Here is a 27,763-nt window from a genome sequence, read left to right as displayed (position 1 = left end):
TAAAACAATCAGTGAATTTGAACCGTTCATTTGAATCATTTGACCATTTATGTGAACATGAAGTGGAAGCACTTTACTGAATAGCAGAGGGGTTATTGATCATTAAAAAAAAAACTCAAATATAAACAGTAGAAATGTGGGAAGGGAATTATTGACTACTTTTGAATTATAATTTTTCCGTGTTGCACTTTGTAGACTGTCCCTGCATTCAGATAGAAGTTGAGCAGCTCGGAGGACGGTGTGCATAGCCGTGGGAACATGCTTCAAATGGGGGGTGCTGTGGGGATGACATCAGGGCTGGTTTTGACCAATTTGCAGCCCTAGGCAAGATTTTAGCTGGCAATGAAAAACCTCTACAAAACACTACAAAAAGATAAACGTATTGAAATGGTGGACAGCTTATATCAAAAGGCTTCAAATTGATTTAGTATTGCATAAATATGTTTAATTGGGGGTGGACGTCACATCCTCTAGGGGGGTCCGGGGGTATTTTAATTTAACATTTTAAAGTAAAATACTTCAATCTGGTGCACTTTGAGCGCCCAATTACTTGAGACTGGATACAACTCTAAACACCCATGTGAAAAAGATCGGTTTGCATTTTATTAATCAAATAAGTATGTGAACATAACCAATAACCTACAATAGCCAATAACAAATAAATGTAGGCTAACTTGTTTTATTTTTGTGGTTCATTTATATCTTATTTGACCAGTTAACATTTATTTATTTATGCATATTTTTTAATCTCCAGTTTTAAACAATATTTTTGGTTTACTGTAGAATACATTGGAATGATTTCAAACCTGTTTTTATTTATCCTAGTAATTATAAAGGTGTGCCTTGGAAATATTTATATCCATTAGCGCAGCAGAAGCTAACAACAATCCCCGCCGATACCGGTTCTCTCTCTCTCTCTCTCTCTCTCTCTCTCTCTCTCTCTCTCTCTCTCTCTCTCCCTCAGCTGCAATCTTGTGAAAGTGCAGATCCCCTGTCCTCCACCAGGGGGTGCTGCAGCACCCTCAGCACCCCTACTTCCCACGGCCCTGACGGTGTGTATTGGCTTGTTTTGATAGAAAAGAGGGGTTAGAGCTTGTTGTCTACCTTACTGTGGTTGTTCAGAGACGACGATTTTGTTTGAGTCATTGATCTGTCAATATCTTTCTAACTGAACCAACTAGGAAGACACTCATCCCGCCCCGTAACGCTAGTCTTATGAATGAAGACTGTGAGAGGGCGTTAAAGCCTGTTTCTACGACCTCTACCTGTTATCCCAATGATATTTCAAAACCTATAGCCCTTTCTCAATTCTCTCCTCGACTCCTATCCTTGCGTCTTAGTCCCGCCCACAGGAGATGCGAGCGGAGGAGTGGAGGAGGGGAACCGAGGACAAACTCCATGTAAACACCAGTCTTTAGTACATTAGAAGTTTATTATGTTACTGCCAACGTTAGGCAGAGGTTAAGATCTGTACAGTGGTTCCACTTCATGGGGGAGCAGACGTGTCCCCTATCCTTTTCTGTAGTTCTGGCCAGAGAGATTTGATTTGTATTCAGAGTCCAGTATGTGTTCGTCTCCCTGGCTCAGGGTTTGAGCTCTCATTCACACAGCAGCACTGGTTATGGGCTGCACTGTTTCTACTATATTTTTATTTTATTTACTTGTACTGTTGTATCTGTGTTATTGTGTTGCTCTGATGGAGCAGCCTGTGACCTCAGATCTTCGTTGTCATAACTACACGGTTGCTATGCACACGTGACAATGAAAGCCTTGAATCTTGAATCTGCGCTAACCACTGAGCCACAAACTGGTTTCTGTCTCTTTCTGAAATCAGCACACAGAAAAGCTTTGTACACGACTGAGTGGCCAAAACACAACACATCTTTATTTTGAATCTATTTTATTATAATGATTGGTTTTTAAATAATATTTTGTAAAGTTTTTATGTAATGTTTTATCATATTTATTTATATTTTTGTCTTTTACAATTTAAAACGAAAAAAAAAACACTTTAATATTTGTTTGAAAGTCTTTCTATTTAAATGTATTTAATTTGTATTTTTATCACTGTCTTGTTTTATTTATTTTTAATTGTTTTAATTTGAGTGTTTATTATTATTTTTTATTTTTGTATTATTATTTCTTACTATTATAATTGTGATTATTTTTGTATAGTATTTCTATTTCCTTTTTATTATTATTAACATTATTATTATTATTATTATTATTTATTTATTCGTCCTACGGTTAAACTAAATCTCTCTCGCCAAAAAAAACTGCAAACACAACAGAAAGACGTGTTGTTGTTCAAACTAACTGAAAGCTCAGAGAGCGCTCCAGAGGTTTTCTTTTCTTTAAATCTTATTTATTTTTCTGTATTTCCATGTGTTTGATTTCTATCTGTATTTGTGTGTGAAGTGATGTTTGTTGCACTTTCCTGAATCACAGTGAAGATATTGAATCTGAAGCAAAAGCATATTTTTAGAATCAGAATTCCTTTATTTGTCCCGAAAAGTGGAAATCTACATTATTACATCAAAAGATGTATAGTGCAGATAAAGTGAAAAGAGTAGACTGTATATTCAAATATAACAAAGCAGGAAGACATTATTAATAATAAAGAAGAACAATAAGTAAAAACACATAACAAGTACACCACGGTTAAAAACAAATAGATGGAAATATATTTTTAAACAACGTTGGTCTAACATCAGCTGTGATCCTGAACAGACTGAACTCTCTGGGCAGCAGGGAGGAAGTCTCTGGAACAGGAGGAGACTCTTCCTCCTACAGAGGAACCAGAGACGCTGAGGAACCAGACCAGAACCAGAACCCAGCATAGAGAGGTTCAGTGAATGTGGTTCTGATGGTGTGGAGGTGGATCAGTGTGTCAGAGGAGACTCTGTAGAAGGAGAGAGAGCCAGCAGGATGATCCAGATACACTGCTACTCTACCAGAGGAGGAGGAGGAGGAGGAGGAGGAGGAGGAGGTGTCTGTTACTGTGTTATTGTGACAGACAGAGTAACCACCACCAGAGCAGATCAGACTCCAGGACTGATCATTCCTTCCAAACAAACAGTCCTCTCTCTCTCCTCTCCTCCTGATTCCTCTGTAAGTCACTGATATATAAACCCCTCCTCTCCACTCGACCTCCCAGTAAAAGAGACCAGTCAGAGCTTCTCTGCACATCAGCTGACACCAGGGGTCAAACCTCTCTGGATGATCAGGATATGGCTGCTTCTCTCTCACACATGTCACCGTCCTGTTGCTGTCAGACAGTTTGAGGTTCCTGTGTGCTGTGTTTGTGTCGAGTGAGAGTTCACAGGAATCTGAGGAGAGGAACAGCAGCAGTTATTCATCTATCAGCTGTTCATTTATTGACACTTTGATGATGAAGGTTACATTTGAAGATGGTGGCTGCTTTGTTTTCATGAATCAAATTAAACCACACTCACACTTCCTCAGACCGGGTCTCAACCATCGGACTCCAGCAGGCTCCATCCTGAAAGAAGGGGGGGGGGGGGGGGGGGGGGGTCAGAGTAGCATGGAGACATGGACATTACATCACTCTCAAACTCAGAGCTTTGTTATTCTCCACAGATGAAGCTACATGTTCACGATATCATTTTAGATCAGTCGATAAATAAAGCTCATTAACTTCAATTATTATTTCTCAGAGAATAAGATGTAAGAGTTGATCAGTGTTCAGTTAGTGTTCCCTCAGCATCTGCTAGCAGCAGTCAATGAGTGTTTCTCTTACCTGGAATCTGAAGAGGAAAATCAATGAACTTTATTTAAAAGCATCTTTCATGCAACGCACTTTGGGTTTGCTTTGAGCAATGAAAGGTGCTTTGACCATACCATTTATTATTATTATTATTATGATGAATTCACAGGACATCTGATAGTTCATCATTGTGTTTAAAAGAGGGAGGGGCCATTTAGTGCTTTAAAAATAGGAGAAGCACTTCAGAATCAATTCAGATACAGGAGCCAGTGCAGATGGGGTCCATCAGGAGTGGGATGATCTCTGCTGTGTTTAGGTTGTTGGATGGATTTTGACTCTATTGCCAAAATGATAAAAGCAGTTTTTGGTCAGCAAATTAAAATGAGCATTAAAATGGAGATCAGAATCTAAAATGATAAAGATGTATTTCTTGTTGTCGTGTCTTCTCTGTAAACACAGAGCTGCTGCCTGAGTCTTATCCCGTGTCTTTAGTTCCCTTCAATGTTTTTGTCTTGGCATACACACAGTGGAGGAAATACGTATTTGATCCCTGCAGACTTTGTAAGTTCACCAACAAAGAAAGGACCAGTCTGTCATTTGAATGGTAGGTTTATATAAACAGTGAGAGAAAGAATATCAATAAGGAAATCCAGAAGTGTACATTATATAAAAGATAAAAATGTATTTGCATTTAACTGAGTGAAATAAGTATTTGATCCCCTTGCAGAACATGTGTTAGGACTTGGTGGAGAAACCCTTGTTGGACACACAGAGGTCACACAGAGGTCAGACGCTTCTTGTAGTTGGTCTCCAGGTCTGTGCACATCTCAGGAAGGATGTTGGTCCACTCCTCTCTGAAGATCCAAATCCTTCAGGTGTTGAGGCTGATGCTTGGCATCTGGAAGCTTCAGCTCCCTCCACACATTTTCTATGGGATTAAGGTCCAGAGACTGGCTAGGACCCTCCATCACCTGAAGGTGCTTCTTCTTTAGCCTCTCCTGTGTTGCCTTGGCCGTATGTTCAGGGTCCTTGTCCTGCTGGAAGACCCCTCCATGACCCATGGTCAGTGTCCTGGCTGAGGGAAGGAGGCTATCGACCAAGATCTCACGGGACATGTCCCCGTCCATCCTCTCCTCGATGCAGGGAAGTCCTCCTGTCCCCTCAGCAGAGAAACAGCCCAAAGCAGAATGTCTCCACCTCCATGCCTGACGGATGGTGTTCTGGGGTTATAGTCAGCATCTCTCTTCCTCCAAACACGGCGTGTCGAGTTGAAGCCAAAGATCAACATTTTAGTCTCATCTGAGCTCATCCGCTTCTCCCAAGCCTTCTCTGAATCATTCAGATGTTCGTTGTCAAACTTCAGACGGCCTCTCGTGTTCTTCTTGAGCAGGGGGCCTTCAGGCACTGCAGGATTTGATCAACTATGGTGTAGTGTGTTACCAATAGGTTTCTTGGTGACTGTGGTCCCAGCTGCCTTGAGATCATTAACAAGTTCCTCCTGTGTAGTTCTTGGCTGATCCCTCACCTTTCTCATGATCATCAATACCCCACGGGGCCAGATCCTGTGTGGAGCCCAGACCGAGGGCCATTGATGCTCATTTTGTGTTTCTTCCATTTAGAAACACACACATTCTTCTTCTGAATAATGGCACCAAGAGTTGTCTCCTTCTCACCAAGCTGCTTTCCGGTGGTCTTGTAGCCGATCCCAGCCTGGTGCAGGTCTACAGTCTCACCCTGAGGTCCTTAGACAGCTCTACAGTCTCGCCCATGGTGGAGAGATTGGAATCTGATTGATTGATTCTGTGGACAGGTGTCTTTTATACAGGTAACAAGTTGATTAGGAGTACTTTTTTAAAGGAAGATGAATTATTTGTCTGTGGGAGCCAGAATCCTTGTTTGTTGCAAAGGGATCAAATACTTATTTCACTCAGTTCAATGGAAATACATTTTTATCTTTTATATAATGTCAATTTCTGGATTTTCTTTTTGATATTCTTATTCTCAATGTTTATATAAACCTACCATTACAATGATAGACTGTTAATTTACTTTGTGGGAAAACTTAAAAAATCTGCAGGGGATCAAATACTTATTTCCTTCACTGTATATGTTTATAATACCTGAGAGTGTCCAGTCTCCAGAGAGGATCCTCCAGTCCAGCAGACAGCAGCTTCTCTCCTGAGTCTCCTGGATGATTGCAGCTCAGGTCCAGCTCTCTCAGATGGGAGGGGTTGGATCTCAGAGCTGAAGCCAGAGAAACACAGCCTTCCTCTGAGACCAGACAGCCTGACAGCCTGAACACACACACACACACACACACACACACACACACACACACACACACACACACACACACACACACACACACACACACACACACACACACACACACACACACACACACACACACACACACAGACACACACACACACACACACACACACACACACACACACAGACAGACACAGACACACACACACACACACACACAGACACACGCACACACACACACAGTTCAAACAAGAGTGAGTCAAAAAACAATAACAAATGTTATTGAAGCAGATGCAACAAAAGGTTATGAGTGTATCCATCATTAATGTACATCGCAATTTATCTGGCTATAAGTTTAACATGTTGATGAATCCTGACCTGAGAGTCTCCAGAGCACAGTGAGGACTCTCCAGTCCAGCAGACAGCAGCTTCACTCCTGAATCCTGCAGGTCGTTGTTACTCAGGTCCAGCTCTCTCAGACTAGAGGACTGGGAGCTGAGGACTGAGGACAGAGCTGCACAGCTTCTCTCTGACAGCTTACAGACACTCAGTCTGAGGAGAAAATAATAAACAACAACATAAAATCAATAACTTCAGGGTGTTCTTTTTCATTAATGACTGCCTTATCGCATATTATTCCTTATTCAAAATGTGCAACTCAATACTGCTTCACATCTGTGATGCCAATGTTCATGATGTCTCTTCTCCACGATGGCATTAATCAGTAACAGGATGAGTGTTTTACATCAACTGTATTTTATTAATGTTTAATACAAAAGAAGACTTTGCGTTTGGTTACCTGACTGATTTAAAAACAGGAAGAGAAAGAAGGAGATTGTAAATAAGCAGAGAGAGAGAGACAATCATTTAAGATAAAATAAGAAATCTGACCTGAGAGTCTCCAGAGCACAGTGAGGACTCTCCAGTCCAGCAGACAGCAGCTTCACTCCTGAATCCTGCAGGTCGTTGTTACTCAGGTCCAGATCTCTCAGACTAGAGGACTGGGAGCTGAGGACTGAGGACAGAGCTGCACAGCTTCTCTCTGAAAGCTTACAGCCACTCAGTCTGAAGGGACAAACATTTAAATTAAAATTTCGGCATTTACTCCTTTTTACAAATTCAAAAACAAAATATTAAGACCCTATAATCATAAATACGAGGAATCCTACATTATTTGAACTGATGGCAAACATTTTGCATACATGGTGGATTGAAAGCCAATGTTAAAAATGTGTCAAAAGTAGAAAGGGAGAAGAGTGTGTAGATTTGCACCTGAACACAACAGCAAAGAATAATTTAACGGGTTTAAAAATAGTTCATTTACTATAGTAAGTTAAATACATCCAAAAAAGGACGCTCAACATATTGATGTATCCTGACCTGAGAGTCTCCAGAGTACAGTGAGGACTCTCCAGTCCAGCAGACAGCAGCTTCACTCCTGAATCCTGCAGGTCGTTGTTACTCAGGTCCAGCTCTCTCAGACTAGAGGACTGGGAGCTGAGGACTGAGGACAGAGCTTCACAGCTTCTCTCTGACAGCTTACAGACACTCAGTCTGAAGGGACAAAAAAATAAATGGAAGCAAATGTTAAAGTGGACTATGTTTTTGTATAATATGTTTTCCTGGGTAAAACAGAAGAACTGTAAATGATGTTATATTATGTTACATAGGGTCTGAAAATTGACAATTTCAACTGGGTTGAAAAATAACTTGAGTACAGTGAACTTAGAAAACTCATCCAGTAATCATAGATGTTATTTCAGCTTAGGCTTTTACTGAAGCAACTAACAAACACTTCAATACAATGTCTAGAAAATAATTTGAGGTCAAGTATCTTTCCCAAGGACACTTTGACATGTTAACCTCATGGAGAGGGGATCGAATCAATAACCCTCCCATTGGTACTTGCCTATTTCCCTTCTGGGCAACAGCAGCCCAATATATCAATACATATTCAAAAGGAAGCTCAACATGTTGATGAATCCTGACCTGAGAGTCTCCAGAGTACAGTGAGGACTCTCCAGTCCAGCAGACAGCAGCTTCACTCCTGAATCCTGCAGGTCGTTGTTACTCAGGTCCAGCTCTCTCAGACTAGAGGACTGGGAGCTGAGGACTGAGGACAGAGCTTCACAGCTTCTCTCTGACAGGTTACAGACACTCAGTCTGAAGAGACAACAAAATAAATGGAAGCAAATGTTAAAGTGGACTATGTTTTTATATAACATGTTTTCCTGGGCAAAACAGAAAAACTGTAAAGTATATTATGTTACATACTGTGTGGTCTGAAAATTGACGATCACAACTGGGTTGAAAAATAACTTGAGTACAGTGAACTTAGAAAACTCATCCAGTAATCATACATGTTATTTCAGCTTAGGCTTTTACTGAAGCAACTAACAAACACTTCAATACAATGTCTAGAAAATAATTTGAGGTCAAGTATCTTTCCCAAGGACACTTTGACATGTTAACCTCATGGAGAGGGGATCTAATCAATAACCCTCCCCTTGGTTATCGCCTATTTCCCTTCTGGGCAACAGCAGCCCAATATATCAATACATATTCAAAAGGGAGCTCAACATGTTGATGAATCCTGACCTGAGAGTCTCCAGAGCACAGTGAGGACTCTCCAGTCCAGCAGACAGCAGCTTCACTCCTGAATCCTGCAGGTCGTTGTTACTCAGGTCCAGCTCTCTCAGACTAGAGGACTGGGAGCTGAGGACTGAGGACAGAGCTGCACAGCTTCTCTCTGACAGCTTACAGCCACTCAGTCTGAGGAGAAAATAATAAACAACAACATAAAATCAATAACTTCAGGGTGTTCTTTTTCATGAATGACTGCCTTATCGCATATTATTCCTTATTCAAAATATGCAACTCAATACTGCTTCACATCTGTGATGCCAATGTTCATGATGTCTCTTCTCCACGATGGCATTAATCAGTAACAGGATGAGTGTTTTACATCAACTGTATTTTATTAATGTTTAATACAAAAGAAGACTTTGTGTTTGGTTACCTGACTGAATTAAAAACAGGAAGAGAAAGAAGGAGATTGTAAATAAGCAGAGAGAGAGAGAGAGAGACAATAATTTAAGATAAAATAAGAATCCTGACCTGAGAGTCTCCAGAGTACAGTGAGGACTCTCCAGTCCAGCAGACAGCAGCTTCACTCCTGAATCCTGCAGGTCGTTGTTACTCAGGTCCAGCTCTCTCAGACTAGAGGACTGGGAGCTGAGGACTGAGGACAGAGCTTCACAGCTTCTCTCTGACAGGTTACATAAACTCAATCTGAGGAGACAACAAAAATAAATGGAAGCAAATGTTAAAGTGGACTATGTTTTTATATAACATGTTTTCCCGGGCAAAACAGAAAAACTGTAAAGTATATTATGTTACACAGGGTCTGAAAATTGACGATCACAACTGGGTTGAAAAATAACTTGAGTACAGTGAACTTAGAAAACTCATCCAGTAATCCTACATGTTATTTCAGCTTAGGCTTTTACTGAACCAACTAACAAACACTTCAATACAATGTCTAGAAAATAATTTGAGGGCAAGTATCTTGCCCAAGGACACTTTGACATGTTAACCTCATGGAGAGGGGATCAAATCAATAACCCTCCCATTGGTACTTGCCTATTTCCCTTCTGGGCAACAGCAGCCCAATATATCAATACATATTCAAAAGGGAGCTCAACATATTGATGAATCCTGACCTGAGAGTCTCCAGAGCACAGTGAGGACTCTCCAGTCCAGCAGACAGCAGCTTCACTCCTGAATCCGGCAGGTCGTTGTTACTCAGGTCCAGCTCTCTCAGACTAGAGGACTGGGAGCTGAGGACTGAGGACAGAGCTTCACAGCCTCTCTCTGACAGGTTACAGCCACTCAGTCTGATAAAGAAAGTACAAACAATATTTTTAAAAGATGAGCATAATATTTACTTTACATTTCATTTAGCTGACACTTTTATCCAAAGCGACTTACAATTACCAATTACAGGGACATTCTCCCTGGAGAAACTGAGGACTAAGTGCCTTACTCAAGGGCACACGAGTGGTGGTGTTCCTGGCGGGAATTGAACTCACAACGTTCCGATCTTCATCCCACCTCACTATCCATTAGACCACCACTACTTCATGTTATTACATGGCTTAGTTGAATACTCGATTTTGATTGGTCAATTCAGAACACGTGACGCGTTGTTAACAGACAGACCGCTGTCAAGGACTTATTGACCGTTGTTAAGGACGCTCACATCTGCAGAAAGAAGTCCATTCGATTTAACTATATACAGTTTGGCCTTTCTAACTGACAAGACAAGAGCGACAAGAAAACAGCGGAGAAGTAACGGGCAGAAATCCTCCTTTTACGCAGCGGTCCAGACATAGACATCAAACGGCGACACATATTCAGTTGCAAGTTACTTTGACATTAGGGCAGGGATATCTAGATACTCCCCAAGGTTTGACATCATGACTTCTGCTACTTTTAAAGCAAGCAGCGACGTTTTCAAATCTGAAATCTAAAAGCGCCTCAAAAACGCTATCGAAGCAGTTCCTGCCGTTGCTACGTTAGTTCAAACGGTAACAAAGGACTATTTGTCGTCTTCTTCTTCTTCTTCTTCTTCTTCTTCTTCTTCTTCTTCTTCTCTTGCTTTTGGCGGATTGCAAACAACTTAAAAGGTGCATACCGCCACCTACTGTACATGAGTATGCATCATCACATCATTCCAACTCATTAACCTATGTTCTGATCAAAATAAAATTAAAATAAATAAATAAATCAATAAAACCATTAAATAAATAAAACCAAACAAAACAAATCTATGTTCTTTCCTGACCTAATGTTAAATTATTTTTCCTACCCCAGTTTCACTCAAGAATTTAAACAGTGCCTTTGTGGTAGCTTTTACTCCCTCTCCTTTTGTTCCCAAAACACCAACCACACTCCACTCCCTCTCTGCCTCTAAGACTTTAGCCTTTAATTGTTCTCTTTCCGCTTTATAGATGTCACAGTGTAACAAGATATGTTCTACATCTTCTTTTACTGCACAGTTCCCACACTTGTTACTGTCACTTTCCCCCATGATATACAGCGTACTGTTCAAAGCCGTGTGATTTATTCTGAGTCTAGCCATCATGATTTCCTCCCTTCTGTTTCTTTCTTTATGAATATTAATTGTAATTGTATTTTGTACTTTGTGATAGTCCTTGCCTTTCTGGTCTTTCTCCCACCTTTTCTGCCAGATCTCCATCCCTTTCTTATTAATGACTGCTTTTCCTTCTCCTTTACCAAGTTGAACTGGTAATGTTATTTGCTTTTGTAGTGCAGTTTTTGCTAATCTATCAGCACACTCGTTCCCTTTCACCCCCTCATGTGCAGGCACCCAGCAGAACTGCAGATCTATGCCGCTTCTGTGCAGTCTTAACAGGCTATGATTCAGCTCTATGAGAATGTCTTCTCTAGTAGTTGTTGTTGATTGTATGCTTTGTAATATGGACAATGAATCTGTACATATCACCACCCTATCTGGTCTGACCTCTTCAACCCACTGCAATCCTATTATTACAGCAAGCATTTCTGCTGTATACACTGATAATTGATCAGATGTTCTTTTTAAAATAGATATTTTAAAGTCTGGGATGTACATGCCAACTCCAACACGCTCTTCCTTGTTCTTAGAGCCATCTGTATAGATTTGTAGGTAATTGTAGTACTTTTCGTTCAGATACATACTTGTTTTAATTCCCACTTCATTTATTTGCCACTCTTTTTTCCTTTCTATGATATTCATATCTATGTTAGCTTCTGGGAACAGCCATGGGGGAACACTGCTAAATGGAGTTGCTTTGGCAAACGTGATATTCTCCACTCCATATGCCCTCGTTCTTTCCTTACTCGTCCAGCCAAACCCACGTCCCTGGAATTTTGCATATTCCCAGCAATCCTGTAATATTCTGTTTGGAATATTTTCTTCTCCACTTCCTTGTAGTCTGACCCAGTATGACAGAGCAAGTCTCTCTCTTCTGATCTCCAGCGGTGTCTCTCCTGCTTCTATCAGAACTGCATTAATAGGGGATGACTTTATTGCTCCAATACACAGCCGCAATGCTTTATATTGTATTCTATCAATTTTTAAAAGCGATGTTTTTGCTGCTGCTCCATATACTATACAACCATAGTCTATTGTGAACCTCATCATTGATCTGTAAATGTCTATTAATGCTTGTTTATCTGCGCCCCAGTTGCATCCAGCTACAGCTCGCAATAAATGTAATACTTTTTTGCATTTTGTTTCCACTTGATTAATATGCATGTTCCATGTGTATTTGCTATCAAACCACAGTCCTAGGTATTTGAACTCATTCACCTTTTTCATTGGACGCTCATATAGTGTTAGCTGTTGGCCATCAATCTTGCGTTTGTTTGTAAATACAATATAGCATGACTTGCTTTCTGACATTTTGAATCCCCAGTTATATGACCACCTCTCCACTTTTGTAATCGCTCTAGCTATATTCTCCATTACGTATGGGTCATTTCTTCCCCTCATCCAAATAGACCCATTATCTGCGTACAGAGCCGATTGTATGCATGTGTCTAAGCATGTAAAAATATCATTAATCATGATGTTGAATAATATTGGACTGACTGCACTCCCTTGGGGAATACCATTTTCTATTTCAAAATAGTTGGAAATATCTGCTCCAACCGACTATTTGTCTTAGCGGATGCATGTCAATTTAAATCAATACATACAACTATTTTTTAAATCAATAAAATCATTTTCTAAATCCACAAAAGCATTTCAATTAATATTGGGAGTCATAACGTTACTTTGTTGAGAATGTGTCCATGTAATAAGCGGGATAGACATTGTATTGATAAATGGCTTAGTTGAATACTCGATTCTGATTGGTCAATTCAGAACACGTGACACGTTGTTAATACCGAACAGACAGACCGCTGTCAAGGACTTATTGACCGTTGTTAAGGACGCTCACATCTGCAGAAAGAAGTCCGTTCGATTTAACTATATACAGTTTGGCCGAAAAGCAAACTGCATGCAGTTTGCTTTCTAACTGACAAGACAAGAGCGACAAGAAAACAGCGGAGAAGTAACGGGCAAAAACCCTCCTTTTACGCAGCGGTCCAGACACAGACATCAAACGGCGACACATATTCAGTGTGCAGTTACTTTGGCATTAGGGCAGGGATATCTAGATACTTCCCAAGGTTTGACATAATGAATTGTGCTACTTTTAAAGCAAGCAGCGATGTTTTCAAATCTGCAATCAAAAAGCTCCTCAAAAACGCTATCGAAGCAGTTCCGGCCGTTGCTACGTTAGTTCAAACGGTAACAACGGAGTATTTTTCTTAGCGGATGCATGTCAATTTAAATCAATACATACAACTATTTTTTAAATCAATAAAATCATTTTCTAAATCCATAAAAGCATTTCAATTAATAGTGGGAGTCATAACGTTACTTTGTTGAGAATGTGGCCGTGTAATAAGCGGGATAATGTGCAGCGACTTGGTCATGATGGGGAAAAGAACACCGACAGGCCGATCAGGAGCCCGACGCGAAGCGGAGGGATCTAGATCGGCATGAAGGCCGCGTCGCTGCACATTATCCCTTACATATTTGAATGTTTCTGTACTCACAGAGCCTTCCTGGAGGCTTTGACCACTGGCAGCAGCCTCAGAAGAGCCTCCTCTGAAGCAGAGTATTTCTTCAGGTCAAACACGTCCAGATCTTCTCCTGATGACAGTAAGATGAAGACCAGAGCTGACCACTGAGCAGGAGACAGATTATCTGAGGAGAGACTTCCTGAACTCAGGGACTGTTGGATCTGCTCCACTAGAGAACCATCATTCAGTTCATTCAGACAGTGGAACAGGTTGATGCTTCTCTCTGGAGACAGACCCTCATCCATCTTCTTCTTGATGTACTGGACTGTTTTCTTGTTGGTCTTTGAGCTACTTCCTGTTTCTGTCAGCAGACCACGTAGGAGTTTCTGATTGGTCTGCAGTGAAAGACCCAGGAGGAAGCGGAGGAACAAGTCCAGGTGTCCGTTTGGACTCTGTAAGGCCTGGTCCACAGCACTCTGGTAGAGATGTGTTAGTTCAGGTTTGGCTCTGAAGACTTTAGGACGCCTGGAGGTTGTTGGTTCTTCTGACAGCAGGTTGACTCCAGAGGTGATGAAGGTCAGATGGACATGAAGAGCAGCCAGAAACTCCTGAACGCTCAGATGGACGAAGCAGAACACCTGGTCCCTCTGGTACAGTCCTCTCTCCTCTCTAAAGACCTGTGTGAACACTCCTGAGTACACTGAGGCTGCTCTGATATCGATGCCACACTCTGTCAGGTCGGACTCATAGAAGATCAGGTTGCCTTTCAGCAGCTGCTCAAAAGCCAGTTTCCCCAGAGCCTTCATCATCTTCCTGCTCTCTGGACTCCAGTGAGGATCTGTCTCAGCTCCTCCATCATACTTGATGTTCTTCACTTTGGACTGAACCACCAGGAAGTGGATGTACATCTCAGTCAGGGTCTTGGGCAGCTCTCCCCCCTCTCTGGTTTTCAACACCTCCTCCAGAACTGAAGCAGAGATCCAGCAGAAGACTGGGATGTGGCACATGATGTGGAGGCTTCGTGAGGTCTTGATGTGGGAGATGATGGTGCCGGCCTGCTCCTGATCTCTGAATCTCTTCCTGAAGTACTCCTCCTTCTGTGGGTCAGTGAACCCTCGGACCTCTGTCACCATGTCCACACACTCAGGAGGGATCTGATTGGCTGCTGCAGGTCGTGTGGTTATCCAGAGGCGAGCAGAGGGAAGCAGCTTCCCCCTGATGAGGTTTGTCAGCAGCACATCCACTGAGGTAGACTCTGTGACATCAGTCAGGATCTCCGTGTTGAGGAAGTCCAGAGGAAGTCGACACTCATCCAGACCGTCAAAGATGAACACAACCGGGAACTGATCAAACCTGCAGATTCCTGCGTCTCTGGTTTCAGAGAAGAAGTGATGAACAAGTTCCACCAAGCTGTACTTGTTCTCTCTCACCACATTCAGCTCTCTGAAGGTGAATGGAAATATGAACTGGATGTCCTGGTTGGCTTTGCCTTCAGCCCAGTCCAGAGTGAACTTCTGTGTTAAGACTGTTTTCCCAATGCCAGCCACGCCCTTTGTCAGCACTGCTCTGATTGGTGCATCTCTTCCAGGTGAGGCTTTAAAGAGGTCTTCTTGTCTGATGGTTGTTTCTGGTCTGTCTGGTTTCCTGGATGCTGTTTCAAACTGTCTGACCTCATGTTCAGCATTGACCTCTGCAGACCCCCCCTCTGTGATGTAGAGGTCTGTGTAGATCTGGTTCAGAAGGGTTGGGTTTCCTGCTTTAGCAATGCCCTCAAACACACACTGGAACCTCTCCTGCAGGTTAGACTTAAGTTCACGCTGACACACTCCAGTAATTAGTCCTGAATGAACACACAACAAATCAGATCAATGAGTCAAATACATCCTTAAAGAATGAGGATCTGAATATACTTTGTTCCATCTCTTGAGACTTTAGTCAACATTTATCCAGCTTGTTAAATCTCTATAGAAACCCTCTTACTGCTCTGCAGACGGTCAGCCAGCTCCTCCTGCTCCATGCTCCTCAGGAAGTGCAGTGTGATGTTCAGAAATGCCTCTCTGCTGCTCCTCCTCTGCTCTTCATCCTCACCGTCCAACACCTCCTCATCCTCCCTCTGACTCTCTAAGCATTCTGGGTAGTCTGAACTCAGAGCCTTCTGGATCTTCTTCAGCTCGTTCTTCACAAAAGTGATGATGTTCTCCTCCAGCAGCTGCAACAGATTATATGAATGACACAATAGGCGCTTTCAAACCGGAGTACTTTTCCCAGGAATAGTGCTGAAGCACCCCCCGGGATTGCCAAAGCACCCCCTAAGCACCCTCAATACATATATGTGTTGTTGTCTTTTTGTGGCTTTTTTGGAAAATTATTGTTATTATTTTTATTAAATGAAATTAGAAAAATGATTGATTACATCAATGCAAATGTGAAACAAACACATTTTTGACCAAAAACATAAAGCCAACACAGGTGATATGATTAGGCCAATGGCCAGCACCCATTAGATGTTTGACCTACCCATAGGCTAAATTACTTTGTGACACTTGAGTGACTTCCTGTTAGCTAGAGCGCCAAATTATTTGCTAACAGCAAAGTGACAAATGGATCGTTTTTTAGTCCTTAAACGTCCACGTGTGGACACTCAATCAAAACCACCTGAAAGCGAGAGGGATTCTGCACATAATAGGCCTCGTGAGTACAAGTAGCTTACTTCTGGCTCTCTGTGTTTCATTCAAGCTCTGCTCTGTGTGTGTGGCACGAGCCATTTTGTGTGCGTGCGCGAGCGAGTGAGAGAGAGAGCTCGCGCACCGGTGGGTATCTACCGGAGATCGTTGTGGTTAGCATCTGGTGCTAACTAGCCAAGCTAACGGATATAAGGAGCTTTTTCAAGAACAAGGTGGAGGGAGATCTCTCTCCTGTCAGACTGAGAGTCTCAGATAACCTCAGCTCAGGTGAAGTAAAGGACTCTCTCAGTGTTTAGATAGTTCAGTGGCGCGCACAGACATTTATAGGGGCAGGTGCTCAAGAGAAAAAAAAAGGGCACCTTCTGAGTCGTCGTGGCGGCCGAAATTGTGCGCTCCGAAATTGTGCGCGAAGATTTGCCGGATAATGGCGGATTTTGTTAGTTTCTTTTCGGTTTTTGGTTACTTTATTTCGGTTTTAGGGTTAGGGTTAGGTTAGGGTTATGTTATTTAATTCTTATTTTTGCCTGATTTTACTGATTTATTATCAAAACATTAATTATTTTAACATTTATTTTTATTATTCTAAATGACTTAGGGGGGTCCAATCTGAAGCTAGTGGGGGACAAACCCCCCCCCCCCCCCCGGATTGTCGCCCCTGGTGGAACCGCCGGCTGCCTTAGTAGTGTGAGATTTATTAAAGGCACATCTTGTATGTCGTAATTGCAAAGTGCACAACGAGACTAAATGGATGGATGCAAGAAAAGAAGTGAGGTTATAGTTTAGTTTGGCATCTGATTTAGGGGATTAAACAATACACTGTATTTGTTACCTGGTGGTTACTTACTTGGTCGTCACTAGGGCACTTTTAATCGTGTTGCTGCGTGCTGCTGCACCACACACCCGCCGTGGCCTGTCTGACTGAGTGACTGACTGTCTGCTCTGCGCGCTGCGCCTTCACGTTGAAAGCAGGGAAGGGAGGGGCTGCAGCCAGTGCACGTACGGGAGTGCCGCGGGGCACGTGTGGGGATGTCTGACAAAATTACAACGCACATTTGGGGCATTGTTGTATATATTAGAAGCTTTTAATCCAGAATTGATCGATGTTACCATGAGCCACATACAGTAAACTGTAAAATATAAATTAAAAAAACGAACTTTCAAAAGGGCACATTGCTGTCCAGAGGGCAAAACGGGCAGGTGCTCAAGAGTCTATGTGTGCACGTCCCTGAGATAGTTCACTTTAGTCTAGTTATCTCAGTGGGTCTCGAACGGTTTGTTTTAATAGGGGAGTGATTTGTAAAATATCTATAAAGAAATAGAAAATCTGCTTACAGTTCTGTTTCATATGGTGTTGAGAGATGTATCCATAGATCTCTTAATGTTGCTCTCAAAGTCCACCAGATTGATGCTTTTAACTTCAATATTTAAAAAAAAAATCTTCCCGGGGGAGCATGCCCCGGACCCCACTAGAGGAGGTGAGGTCCACTTCCCACTTGTAAAAATAGCACTTTACCCCTGCTTACACCTATATGCCGTGAACTGATTATCGAGCCTTCATTGTAACAATCGCGGATACACTGTGTGTGCGTGTGTGGGGAGTGTTGCAGTGGAACATTGGGTGGCGATTTCGGGTGGCAGTTTATGCCGTGAAGTGGTTTGCGGCCTGCCAGTAAACCCAAAGCAGAAAAAGAAGAAGTGACGTCAGCGGCTTCATTTGCCTAATCCTCCCTCAGGGAACTTATTCCGGTGTGAACGCGATCTACTAGGACAGTTCCGGGACTAAAGGGTTCGGCGGGACTAAGTACTGGGAACTAAGTACGGCAAAGTACTCGGTGTGAAAGCGGCTAATCAAACTAAGAATTTAATCAGATCCATGTTGGACATACTCATAATCCACGAAGGATTTAACAGAATAAAACAAGTTTATTAAAGGTGGGGTAGGTAAGTTTCAGAAACCGGCTCGAGATACACTTTTTGTTATATTCCATGGAATGCTCTTAACATCCCGATAGCAATGAATATCTGAAGTGCTTTGACAACAAATCCATAAAAAGATGTCATCTGTGGAACCCGTAATACTGTAAAAACTACAACCAAACCGATTGGATTGCCGCCCTGTCTGTCAGCCTTCCATCTCGTGCAAGCACAAATGTATCTCGTGCCCTCATTGAGCGTGCCGTCATAGGGCGTGCACTGCAGCAGTACTGCAACAGGCGGCCACTTTCACCATGGCAGAGTTAGGTTCAACATCGTCTACTGGTCGCAAAAGAAAAAATGTAACGGAGCAAATTAAGAACAAAAAGAAAGTGGAAACTAGGAGAAGTCAAACCAGAGTCGATATCGGAGTTGCTTTGGCTGTGTAGTATTGCTAACCTAGATGTGTTTAGCTTTGCCTGATATGTAACGTTACTGCAGCCTGCTCTCGCGGAGGAGGTGCTCTGTAAGGAAGTCTGAAGGAAGGGGCGGATTCTTCTTGGCTGTGTACTTTCAAATGTTAGTCCATTTGAGCCGATTTCTGAAACTTACCTACCCCACCTTTAATACAATGAAAAATAAATGAAAAGTAAAGTATGAGCTTAGAAAGTGCAGCATGGTGGTATGCTGAACCGAATAGATGTAAAAGAAGCTGTAATTCATGTACAGACCGTAAATGTGGAGTCCAGCTGTGTCTGATGCTGCTGGGCAGACTGACCTCTGGGAACCTCTGAGCTCTGCTGGTCCTCTCTGTGAGGAATCATGTTGTTACATTATGTTTGCACCACAGACTTTACATACAAAGAAACACACAGAGCAGTTATATAAAGATGTTGTGTTCTTTCAGGATTGATCGTAAATGTTATGGCTGTGTGTGTTCCTGTGCCTTTTTCCCTCCAGTAGATCTTGTTGTGATTTTAAGGTTGTGCGCTATATAGCGATTAACTCTTTTGATTTGCATGCTCATTTAACCTCCTCAACGAACTGTCACAACAAAGACACAGACACTGCCGATTGGCACACCGGCACCCAGTGAAAATCAGCGATCTCATTCGCCAGTTGCCAAATCCACTCCCACATAAATACGCCGACTACGTGCTAGACGACAGCTATTCTTCTCTTGACTGTTGCTGCCTCGCCTCGCCGCAGATCGGACCGGACCGGACCGGACCGGACCGGACCGGATCCTTCCTGCTCCTCCACAAGAACGGACCTCTGCAGTTCCTCTTCCTGCCGGCTGGACCAGACGCTCCTCGAACCATCGTGATTCGACGCTCAAACAAACTCCAAATTAAGGGAAGTGGCTATTTCTCATGTCTTTGGGCTTGTGGTTTTATGTCACGAAAGTTACGTTGCTGTCCCCTGAGTCTCCTTTTGTTTGTTTACCGAGGGTTCCGCGACCAGAGGCTGATGGACAGAGGAGATGGGTCTGGATGCAGACCGCAGGCAGGGGGCGGTTCCTATAGGGGGAGGATCCTATATCTATACGATCCTCCCCTATCTATCCCCTATCCAATTGAATAATGACACTCAGCAGATATACATACTGTAGGTGGCAGTAATGCAACTTAAGGGATTCCAGCTGCTTTTATAAATCCTCGCAGAAGAAGTCATTCGTCAACGGGGGGGGGGGGTGCTAGTGGAGTATGAAGCCCTCTGTATTGCGAATGTCAACGGGGGGGGGGGTGCTAGTGGAATATGAAGCCCTCTGTATTGCGAATGTCAACGGGGGGGGGTGCTAGTGGAGTATGAAGCCCTCTGTATCGCGAATGTCAACGGGTGCTAGTGGAGTGCACGCATCTCAAACAAGCCTAGTTTGTTTACAAAATTGCGGCGCAACTTGGTGGGCGGTACCCTGGAAAGAAATCTCTGTGTGAGAAATACAAGGTGTGGCGTGTGAGCGTGTGAATGGAGTGAAATGCGTGAGACTTGAGAGCTCTGGCGTATATGCTGTGATGCTAACCAGCACTTAGGATGATGCTAGTGTACTGTTGTGTACTGTTGTATTATCTTGGAAATATAAGTAGGCCTGCCCTACATACTGTAACTTAATCAAATAATATGGTATGGATTCGGATAGACAACATGGCTAGCTTGGTTGGTTGATTAAGGTTGTAACTGTAACACTTTGTAACTACTGGTTGTAATGAACCAGACGAGAGACGGACGCATCCTTTCAGTGAATGTCGGCTGCTAATCAATAAGTAAAAATAACACTTCGGATGTGTCTTCTATAATTATGTAACATTAGTTATGGCATCATCCGAAATGTGGTAAAGTAATATGATTAGAGAAGAGTCACTGGTCATCTAACACATGCTTAATAGCTCACCTAACACTATTAAAGACAGGTTAAAGAATGTAACATAATAATAAACTACCTAATATCGATAAGCAAAAACACTAGTTATATTATACAAATGATGTGACCCCTTGAGCTGCATAAACTAATAGGCAATCCAATTAAAATATAAGTATCAAAGCTCATTCAAAAACCTTCGTGTCATTTATGTGATATGAATGGTTACTGTTGAAAGTGCAAATAAAAACAGTTTGAATAGTAAACAATTCCTCATTTTCTTCCAGATTCACCCAACTGTTTAATGAAGACTTTCCTCTTTGTATGTACTGTATATATTTTCCTTTGTACAATGTATTGGTATGTACTATACATTTCATGTTTAGTATTTGATGTGTATTGTAATGTTTCAAAAATAATAAATACGTTAATTAATTAATTAATTAATCTTACCACCAGACACAACATGAACAAATGAATGATACACATCAGGACAGTAACTTCAACTTCAGTATTTTAGGTGTACAGAAACCTCTACTCATGTTGTTAAATGATATACAGCAATATCTTCCATAAAACGTAGTTGATTGATTTGAATAATAATTACTACCACTGCACAAACAGTAACAAATTATATACCTACAATTTATGAGTTAGGGTTACGGTTAGAGTTAGGGTTGACTCTGTATTCATTATGATCTGTCAATAGGTCAATTAATTTGTCTTCTCTGTGGGTTGTATACTCTTCATTCTTTATGCAAATTCATTTTAATTATTATTTTTCAAAGTTCGTTTATGATTCATTCAAAGCATTAAAATAAATGAGAAACAGAGCGTCATACCTTTAAGAAATACTTGGGGGGCGGGGCTCATAACCCTTTAGGAAACACCCCCTTTAGGATCCGCCTCCTTGCTGCGGTCTGCATACAGACTCTATTGGGACAGAGTGCGACGGGCCGGCAAAGTGTAACTCCTGGCACTGGATTTCTTGGACTGGACTTGAACATTGAGATACACCTTCTAACTGGCTAAAAGGGAAACCGGAGTGGAGTTCGGTTCTAAGCGGACAGGACTTTCAGTATTGTATAAACCCCTGACTGAACTGTATCTTCTAAGTAACTGGTTTACATTAATTTAACGTTATTTTAACCTTACAATATTTAAGTATTTATCAAAGGAGTGTTTTAAAGTAACTTTGTATAATAAATAAACCATTTTATACATATTGTGCTGTCCATTGTGCCACAAGTAGGTACAACACAAGTCGTGTGGTGATCTATTTGGTAACATGTGTGTTACTGTTGTGTTTTTAAACCAGTAACTACTGACTTTGTGTTTCTTTTCCACCTCATGGTGGTAGCCATTTTGTTTTAATGATTTGGCAACTTGTTCAGTTGCTGCTTGTTCATAAATTCGTAGCAGCAGTCCTTTGTGCAGGTGTGTAAATCGTTGTTCCACATTTGAACCACGTCGACAACTTTTGTCTGGTCAGACTCTCCTAATTTAGTTATAGTCTGCTTGCATTATGTAATGACAATAAAGTAATCTGATCAACTGTGGTGTATTCTTTAAAAAAAAGAACACACTGGTGAGCTCAGCAAGACCAAAAGACCTGGAAGACAACTGTGGTGGACGACAGAATAATTATTCTCCTGGTGAAGAAAAAACCCCTCACAACAGTTGGCCAGATCAAGAACTTTCCAGGAGGTAGGTGTATCTGGATAAAATTCAGTGGACGAAAACCACCGTCCCCAATTAGATTTCATTTAGAATGCTCCAAAATGTATTTTGGCATTGCAATCTGAACTCTCCCAAAAAGTGCCTTTGTGTAAAAGTGCACCACTCCACCCAATTTGTGTATAACTCTACATGCCCTCTTGTGGAAGTGTGAGGAATTGTCGGCTCCCCAAAAGTGACGTTGTTTTCTGTTAAACTAAAATCTCAAGTGATTATGATAATGCGGGCGTCCGAGTAATACTTTCCACTTAACAGCATCTCTCTTAACACTTCAGAAAGTTGCGTCCCTTAAGGGGGTGTGTAAAGTTGTGCATCCCGAAAAGTGACGTGTGTGTTGGAAAAATACTTTCTGCAATATATTACAAAATTGTGCAGGGCCTAAAATGTATTACTGTGGATTACACCAATGTGTGCGTAAGTGCAGAATTGTTGATTGGTGTGTGGGAGCCAGGCTACCAAGTCTTAACAATCCCAATCAGCTGTAATAAAACTCTGGTACTTACTCCTCCACATCACCAGATTGTAGACTCTTCATTTTCATTACCTCCAGCCAGCTTCTGTCCCCATCAGCCAGAAGGGACTGGCTGATGGGGACAGAAGCTGGCTGGAGGTAAGGAAAATTCCGACTGTAAAACAATCACTGTATTTGTTTTAATGTTACAAAACAATAAAGTATATAATGACACATTTTTTGGTAGTTGAAATTCACATGAATGTTTTAAAGATTGAAGTCATTTACTGATTTAAACAACAGACCAGTTAGTTAAAGATGGTTGTTCTGCCATGATTCAGAAAAAACAGATGCAAACAACCCTGATGGACGACCAATTCTGTATCTGGCCAAGACCAGCTGTTAAATCAACATTTTTAAATACTTACAGCGTGTCAGAAGAACCACCTTCATCTTTGAATGTAATCAGATGACCCTTAGACCGATCACTCTTCATGGACACACAGCTGGGTCCAGGAGACTTTTCTCTCTGCTGCTGAGAACTGATGGAAAGACAATGTTCGGAAGATGCAAGATTTATTTCTGCTTTCAACTTTGTTATTTGGCTGTGAAAGTCATCTTTTTCTTTAGGTGTCTGCAAAACAAAAACCCAGATACCAACAAAGGCTGGGACATATGGCCCTCAGACAGGAAGCTCTTGTAAATTGCAGCTACAAGTCTCTATTTCTTTACAGCTTATCCCAAAAGGCTTCAGATCGGAAAGTCGTTTAAAAAGAGTGGAGCTAATCCCAATCCCTCACCTCAAGGTCCCCATACCACTGCAGATATTCTCAAGAAATCTGCATCTATCTGAAAATCTGACTTGGAATTAGCTCACTAAATGTTCACACCAAATTAAGAATGTTTACAGTGTTGCATACAATACTGTAACACTTGGAAAAGCTATTTTTATCTGCGTCAAACTAAGACATTTGATTGTATTCATTGTAAAAACTCACACTTGGCCATAAGGATGGTGTCCATCTTTGAATGTAATCAGATGACCCTTAGACCGGTCACTCTTCATGGACACACAGCTGGGCTCAGGAGACTCTCCTCTCTGCTGCTGAGAACTGAGAGAAAGACAGAAATGTACTTTATTTAATATTAAAAAAAATATTAATACTACAATGCAATATATTATAAAAATGCCTAAAATCTATCACTGTGCATTACACCATTGTGTGTGTGTGTGTGTGTGTGTGTGTGTGTGTGTGTGTGTGTGTGTGTGTGGTTGTGTGTTTGTTTGTGCGTGTGCGTGTGCGTGTGTGTATATGTGTATATGTGTGTGTGTGTGTGTGTGTGTGTGTGTGTGTGTGTGTGTGTGTGTGTGTGTGTGTGTGTGTGTGTGTGTGTGTGTGTGTGTGTGTGTGTGTGTGTGTGTGTGTGTGTGTGTGTGTGTGTCTGTCTGCCTGCATGCGTGTGTGTGTGTGTTTGTTTGTGTTTGTGTGTGTGGCTACCAAGTGCCAGCAATCACAATCATCTGTAATAAAACTCTGGTACTTACTCCTCCACATTACCAGATAGTAGATTCTGTATTCTTTGTACTTGCAGCCGGACACTTCCTCTTCCAACCCGAAGCTGTTCCTTCTCGCTGTAAAAACAATCACTATTTACTCAAATTTATACAAAACTATAAAGGATATAATGGCACAGTATTTTTTGGGGAGTTCAAAGTCATATGAATGTTTTTAAAGATTCACCTGATTTGGATGCAAACACCCGGTGTGTGTGTGTGTGTGTGTGTGTGTGTGTGTGTGTGTGTGTGTGTGTGTATATGTGTGTGTTTGTCTATGTGTGTGTGTGTGTGCGTGTGTGTGTGTGTGTTTGCGTGTGTATATGTGTATATGTGTGTGTTTGTCTATAATAATAATAATAATAATGCATTTTATTTATATAGCGCTTTTCACGACTCAAAGACGCTTTACAATATGAGGGAGGGTAGACAAACAAGGACAGGCAAACAAGTAAGTATAGTAAAATAAATAAAAAGGCAGTCAAGAGGAAATTGATTGAGAGGAGGGGGGCTTATGGGTAGGCAGAGTTGAAAAGATGTGTTTTGAGGCGGGACTGAAAGACTGTGAGGGACTCAGAGTCACGGAGATCTTGGGGGAGGGAATTCCAGAGCCTAGGAGCTGCCACTGAGAAGGCTCTGTCCCCAAAGCTGCAGAGTGTGGATGTGGGAATGGATAGGAGTCCGGCTGCGGTGGATCTGAGGGACCGTGGGGGTTGATAAGGAGTGAGAAGGTTTGTGAGATAAGGGGGGGCCAAATGGTGGAGTGCTTTGTAGGTGAGGACCATCATTTTGTAATTGATGCGATGGGAGACAGGAAGCCAGTGGAGCTCTTTGAGGACTGGGCTGATGTGATGCCATGATTTGGTATGCGTGAGGAGACGTGCAGCTGCATTTTGAACCCGTTGGAGTCTGTTGAGGGATGTAGTGCTGATGCCGTAAAGAAGTGAGTTGCAGTAGTCAAGGCGGGAGGAAATGAAGGCATGGATTAGTCGTTCGGCTGCGGGGCGGGTGAGAGAGGGTAGGATTTTTGCAATATTGCGGAGGTGGAAAACTGAGGTTTTGACTGTTTGGCGGATGTGAGGTTCGAGGGAGAGGGTGGGGTCAAAGATTACGCCAAGGTTGCGTGCCTGATTGGAGGGGGAAACAATGGTGCCATCGATGGTGAGTGTTATGTTAGTGACCTATGTGTGTGTGCGTTACTTATGCTCAAATTGGGGACTTTCATCAGCTCACATACCAGTCATTTGGGGACGCCTTTCCCTTTGGGGACCAAAACCACCGTCCCCAAGTAGATGTCATTGTTAAAGTATTCAGAATGCTCCAAAATGTGTTTTGGCATAACGTCAACGAGGACAAACATCAAGACAAGAAACAAGGAACCAGATATTTACCATAACAACACAGTCACTGAAGACACCATGTTCATCTGACCTGGGATTTCACTCATTACATAATCATGGTTGGGTCAGAGATAATGTGGTTGGCCAGCCTCTAAAGGTTGTGATGGTAGGATGATTCAGAGAGGCTCTCAAATGTTGACCTACGACCTTTGAGCAGATTCTCTGATAGACTGGTGGAGCAGTTTTGATTTTAAAGAGGTGGACCTGTACCGTGTAGTATTACAGTACTGCAAAATACTCTAAAATCACAGATGTAAAAAATAAAACTTTATCTACTCTCTACTCTATTATTTGTTTTGTCTTTTTCAGATTCTATGTGGTCTTTCTAGAAGAGAAGGGTCTGTCAGGACACCCACGTATTTATAAGAAAGTACCTGCGTGATTTTCTCAGTAAGTGTTACAACAGGGACAGATATATTTACCCTGTTTCATCAGAATACTTGAGAATATATTGATTTGGTGAGCCTGTCCGAACTCTAGTCCGGAGCTGTTTGATTGGATCACAGCAGGTTTGGTTATCTCCTGCCACCTTTTTCTTTTTCAGTATTCTCTATTTTACTGATCTGCAGTAGAACACCAATATATGAGCCACAAAGACAGAGAAGACGGCACATACAAGAGGGTACTGTGGTGAATGAAGTCATGTATTTATTTGACTACCCAATGCTCTCTCATTGCCTCCCATTTATTCCTAATGTGATACCTGCTCATTCTACAGCATGTAGGTCTGAAACTGTACCATAATGATGGAAAACCACTTTAGTTTGTGGACAAATTGAACTTTATTTATTGTTTAAACAGTGCTTTAACTATTTTACCTGCTATGGTATTGAAGGCTTCTTTTATTGAGCCTCTCTGACACGTTACACTCTGGCTTCAGGCTGAACACACCTTGGTAGTCCCTCCCTCAGCTTCAATAAGAGGTCTCTGTTCTTCAGTAACAACAAGTTTTCTACTGCTGCTGATATAATGAAGTCACATGACGTCCACTTACTCTGTCTCTGAAGGGCGGCCTTTAAAATATATTGGTGCAGCTATAGACTGGTCACTCTTCATGGACACACAGCTGGGTCGAGGTCGAGGTCGACGTCGAGGTCGACGTCCAGGTCCAGGTCCAGGTCCAGGTCCAGGTCCAGGTCCAGGTCCAGGTCCATGCTGCTGCTCTGGGCTTCAACACAACACACACACAGAGTGTGAATAATGCCTGCTGAGCTCTGGAGGAGAGGACAGTCAGAGGTCTTCATCTCACCTCTGAGCTTTGGTGAGGCGTTCAGGGTCCCCACTCAGAGCGGGTTCAGTGTCCTCAGAGGGATTCATAGCAGAGCTCACACCTTCACACACACACAACCACCTGCTGGAGAACCACACATTATCTCATCAGGACACAGAGCTCTCACACCTCCAAACTAAAACACTCATGAGACAGTTTCCATGTTGTTGGCTCTGTGAGTTGCAGCGTCTTAAAGACCCTCTCAATGCTCTGTGGTCTTCAGGACGGTTTGAAGACTTCAGGAATATCCTTCATGTGGATTATTCTTGGCCTTTCTGTGCAGATCACTTCTATTGGACGGACTCTGAAGAGCTCAGCAAGCCTTAAAATCTTCCTCTGTTTCAGAGGTTCATACATTTTAAACAGCCAACAGGAAACTGTGTTTGGAGTTCAGAGCAGAAGATTTGGAGGGTAAAAAATAAAGATGACGAAAATAAATGTATTGATTTTTTCTTTTTTAAACGAACAATAAATTGATGTTGTGTATTATTTTAGGTCCTTTAATAAAGGAACACACTAGTAGTTTGTGATTGGACAGAGAAGAGTCTGCTTATTGTCCTGAGTCAGTGGTGAGGACCAATCAGAGCAGAGGAAGCTCCACCAGATGGAGCTGATGCAGGATTTCACTGCTGCACCTTGACTCAGGTGTTGTACTTCAGTTCAGCTTTTAGGTACTTTAGTTCACTTCATTACCTGCTACTTTATTCTTCTACCATTCTACATCTTAGAAGCAAGTATTCTACTTTTTCTGCAG

General features: G+C 42.1%; 1 protein-coding gene across 1 annotated transcript; it reads right to left on the bottom strand.

Moving 5' to 3' along the window:
- Positions 1-5,448: 5,448 nt before the first annotated feature.
- LOC307044686 (uncharacterized protein) lies at positions 5,449-27,056 on the bottom strand (the record flags this gene model as incomplete). Its single annotated transcript, XM_079689996.1, has 16 exons — positions 5,449-5,527; positions 5,848-6,021; positions 6,377-6,550; positions 6,890-7,059; positions 7,168-7,177; positions 7,379-7,552; positions 7,988-8,161; positions 8,597-8,770; positions 9,116-9,289; positions 13,673-15,479; positions 15,620-15,848; positions 17,255-17,353; positions 18,969-19,047; positions 23,213-23,326; positions 23,783-23,896; positions 26,989-27,056. 16 exons carry the CDS (start codon positions 27,054-27,056, stop codon positions 5,449-5,451), a joined length of 3,813 nt encoding a protein of 1,270 aa, XP_079546122.1.
- Positions 27,057-27,763: the final 707 nt, after the last annotated feature.

The sequence above is a fragment of the Notothenia rossii genome (genome assembly GCF_949606895.1).
Source record: "Notothenia rossii genome assembly, chromosome: 6".
In the NCBI taxonomy this organism is placed as follows: domain Eukaryota; kingdom Metazoa; phylum Chordata; class Actinopteri; order Perciformes; family Nototheniidae; genus Notothenia; species Notothenia rossii.
This window is presented reverse-complemented; position numbering and strand designations above follow the sequence as displayed.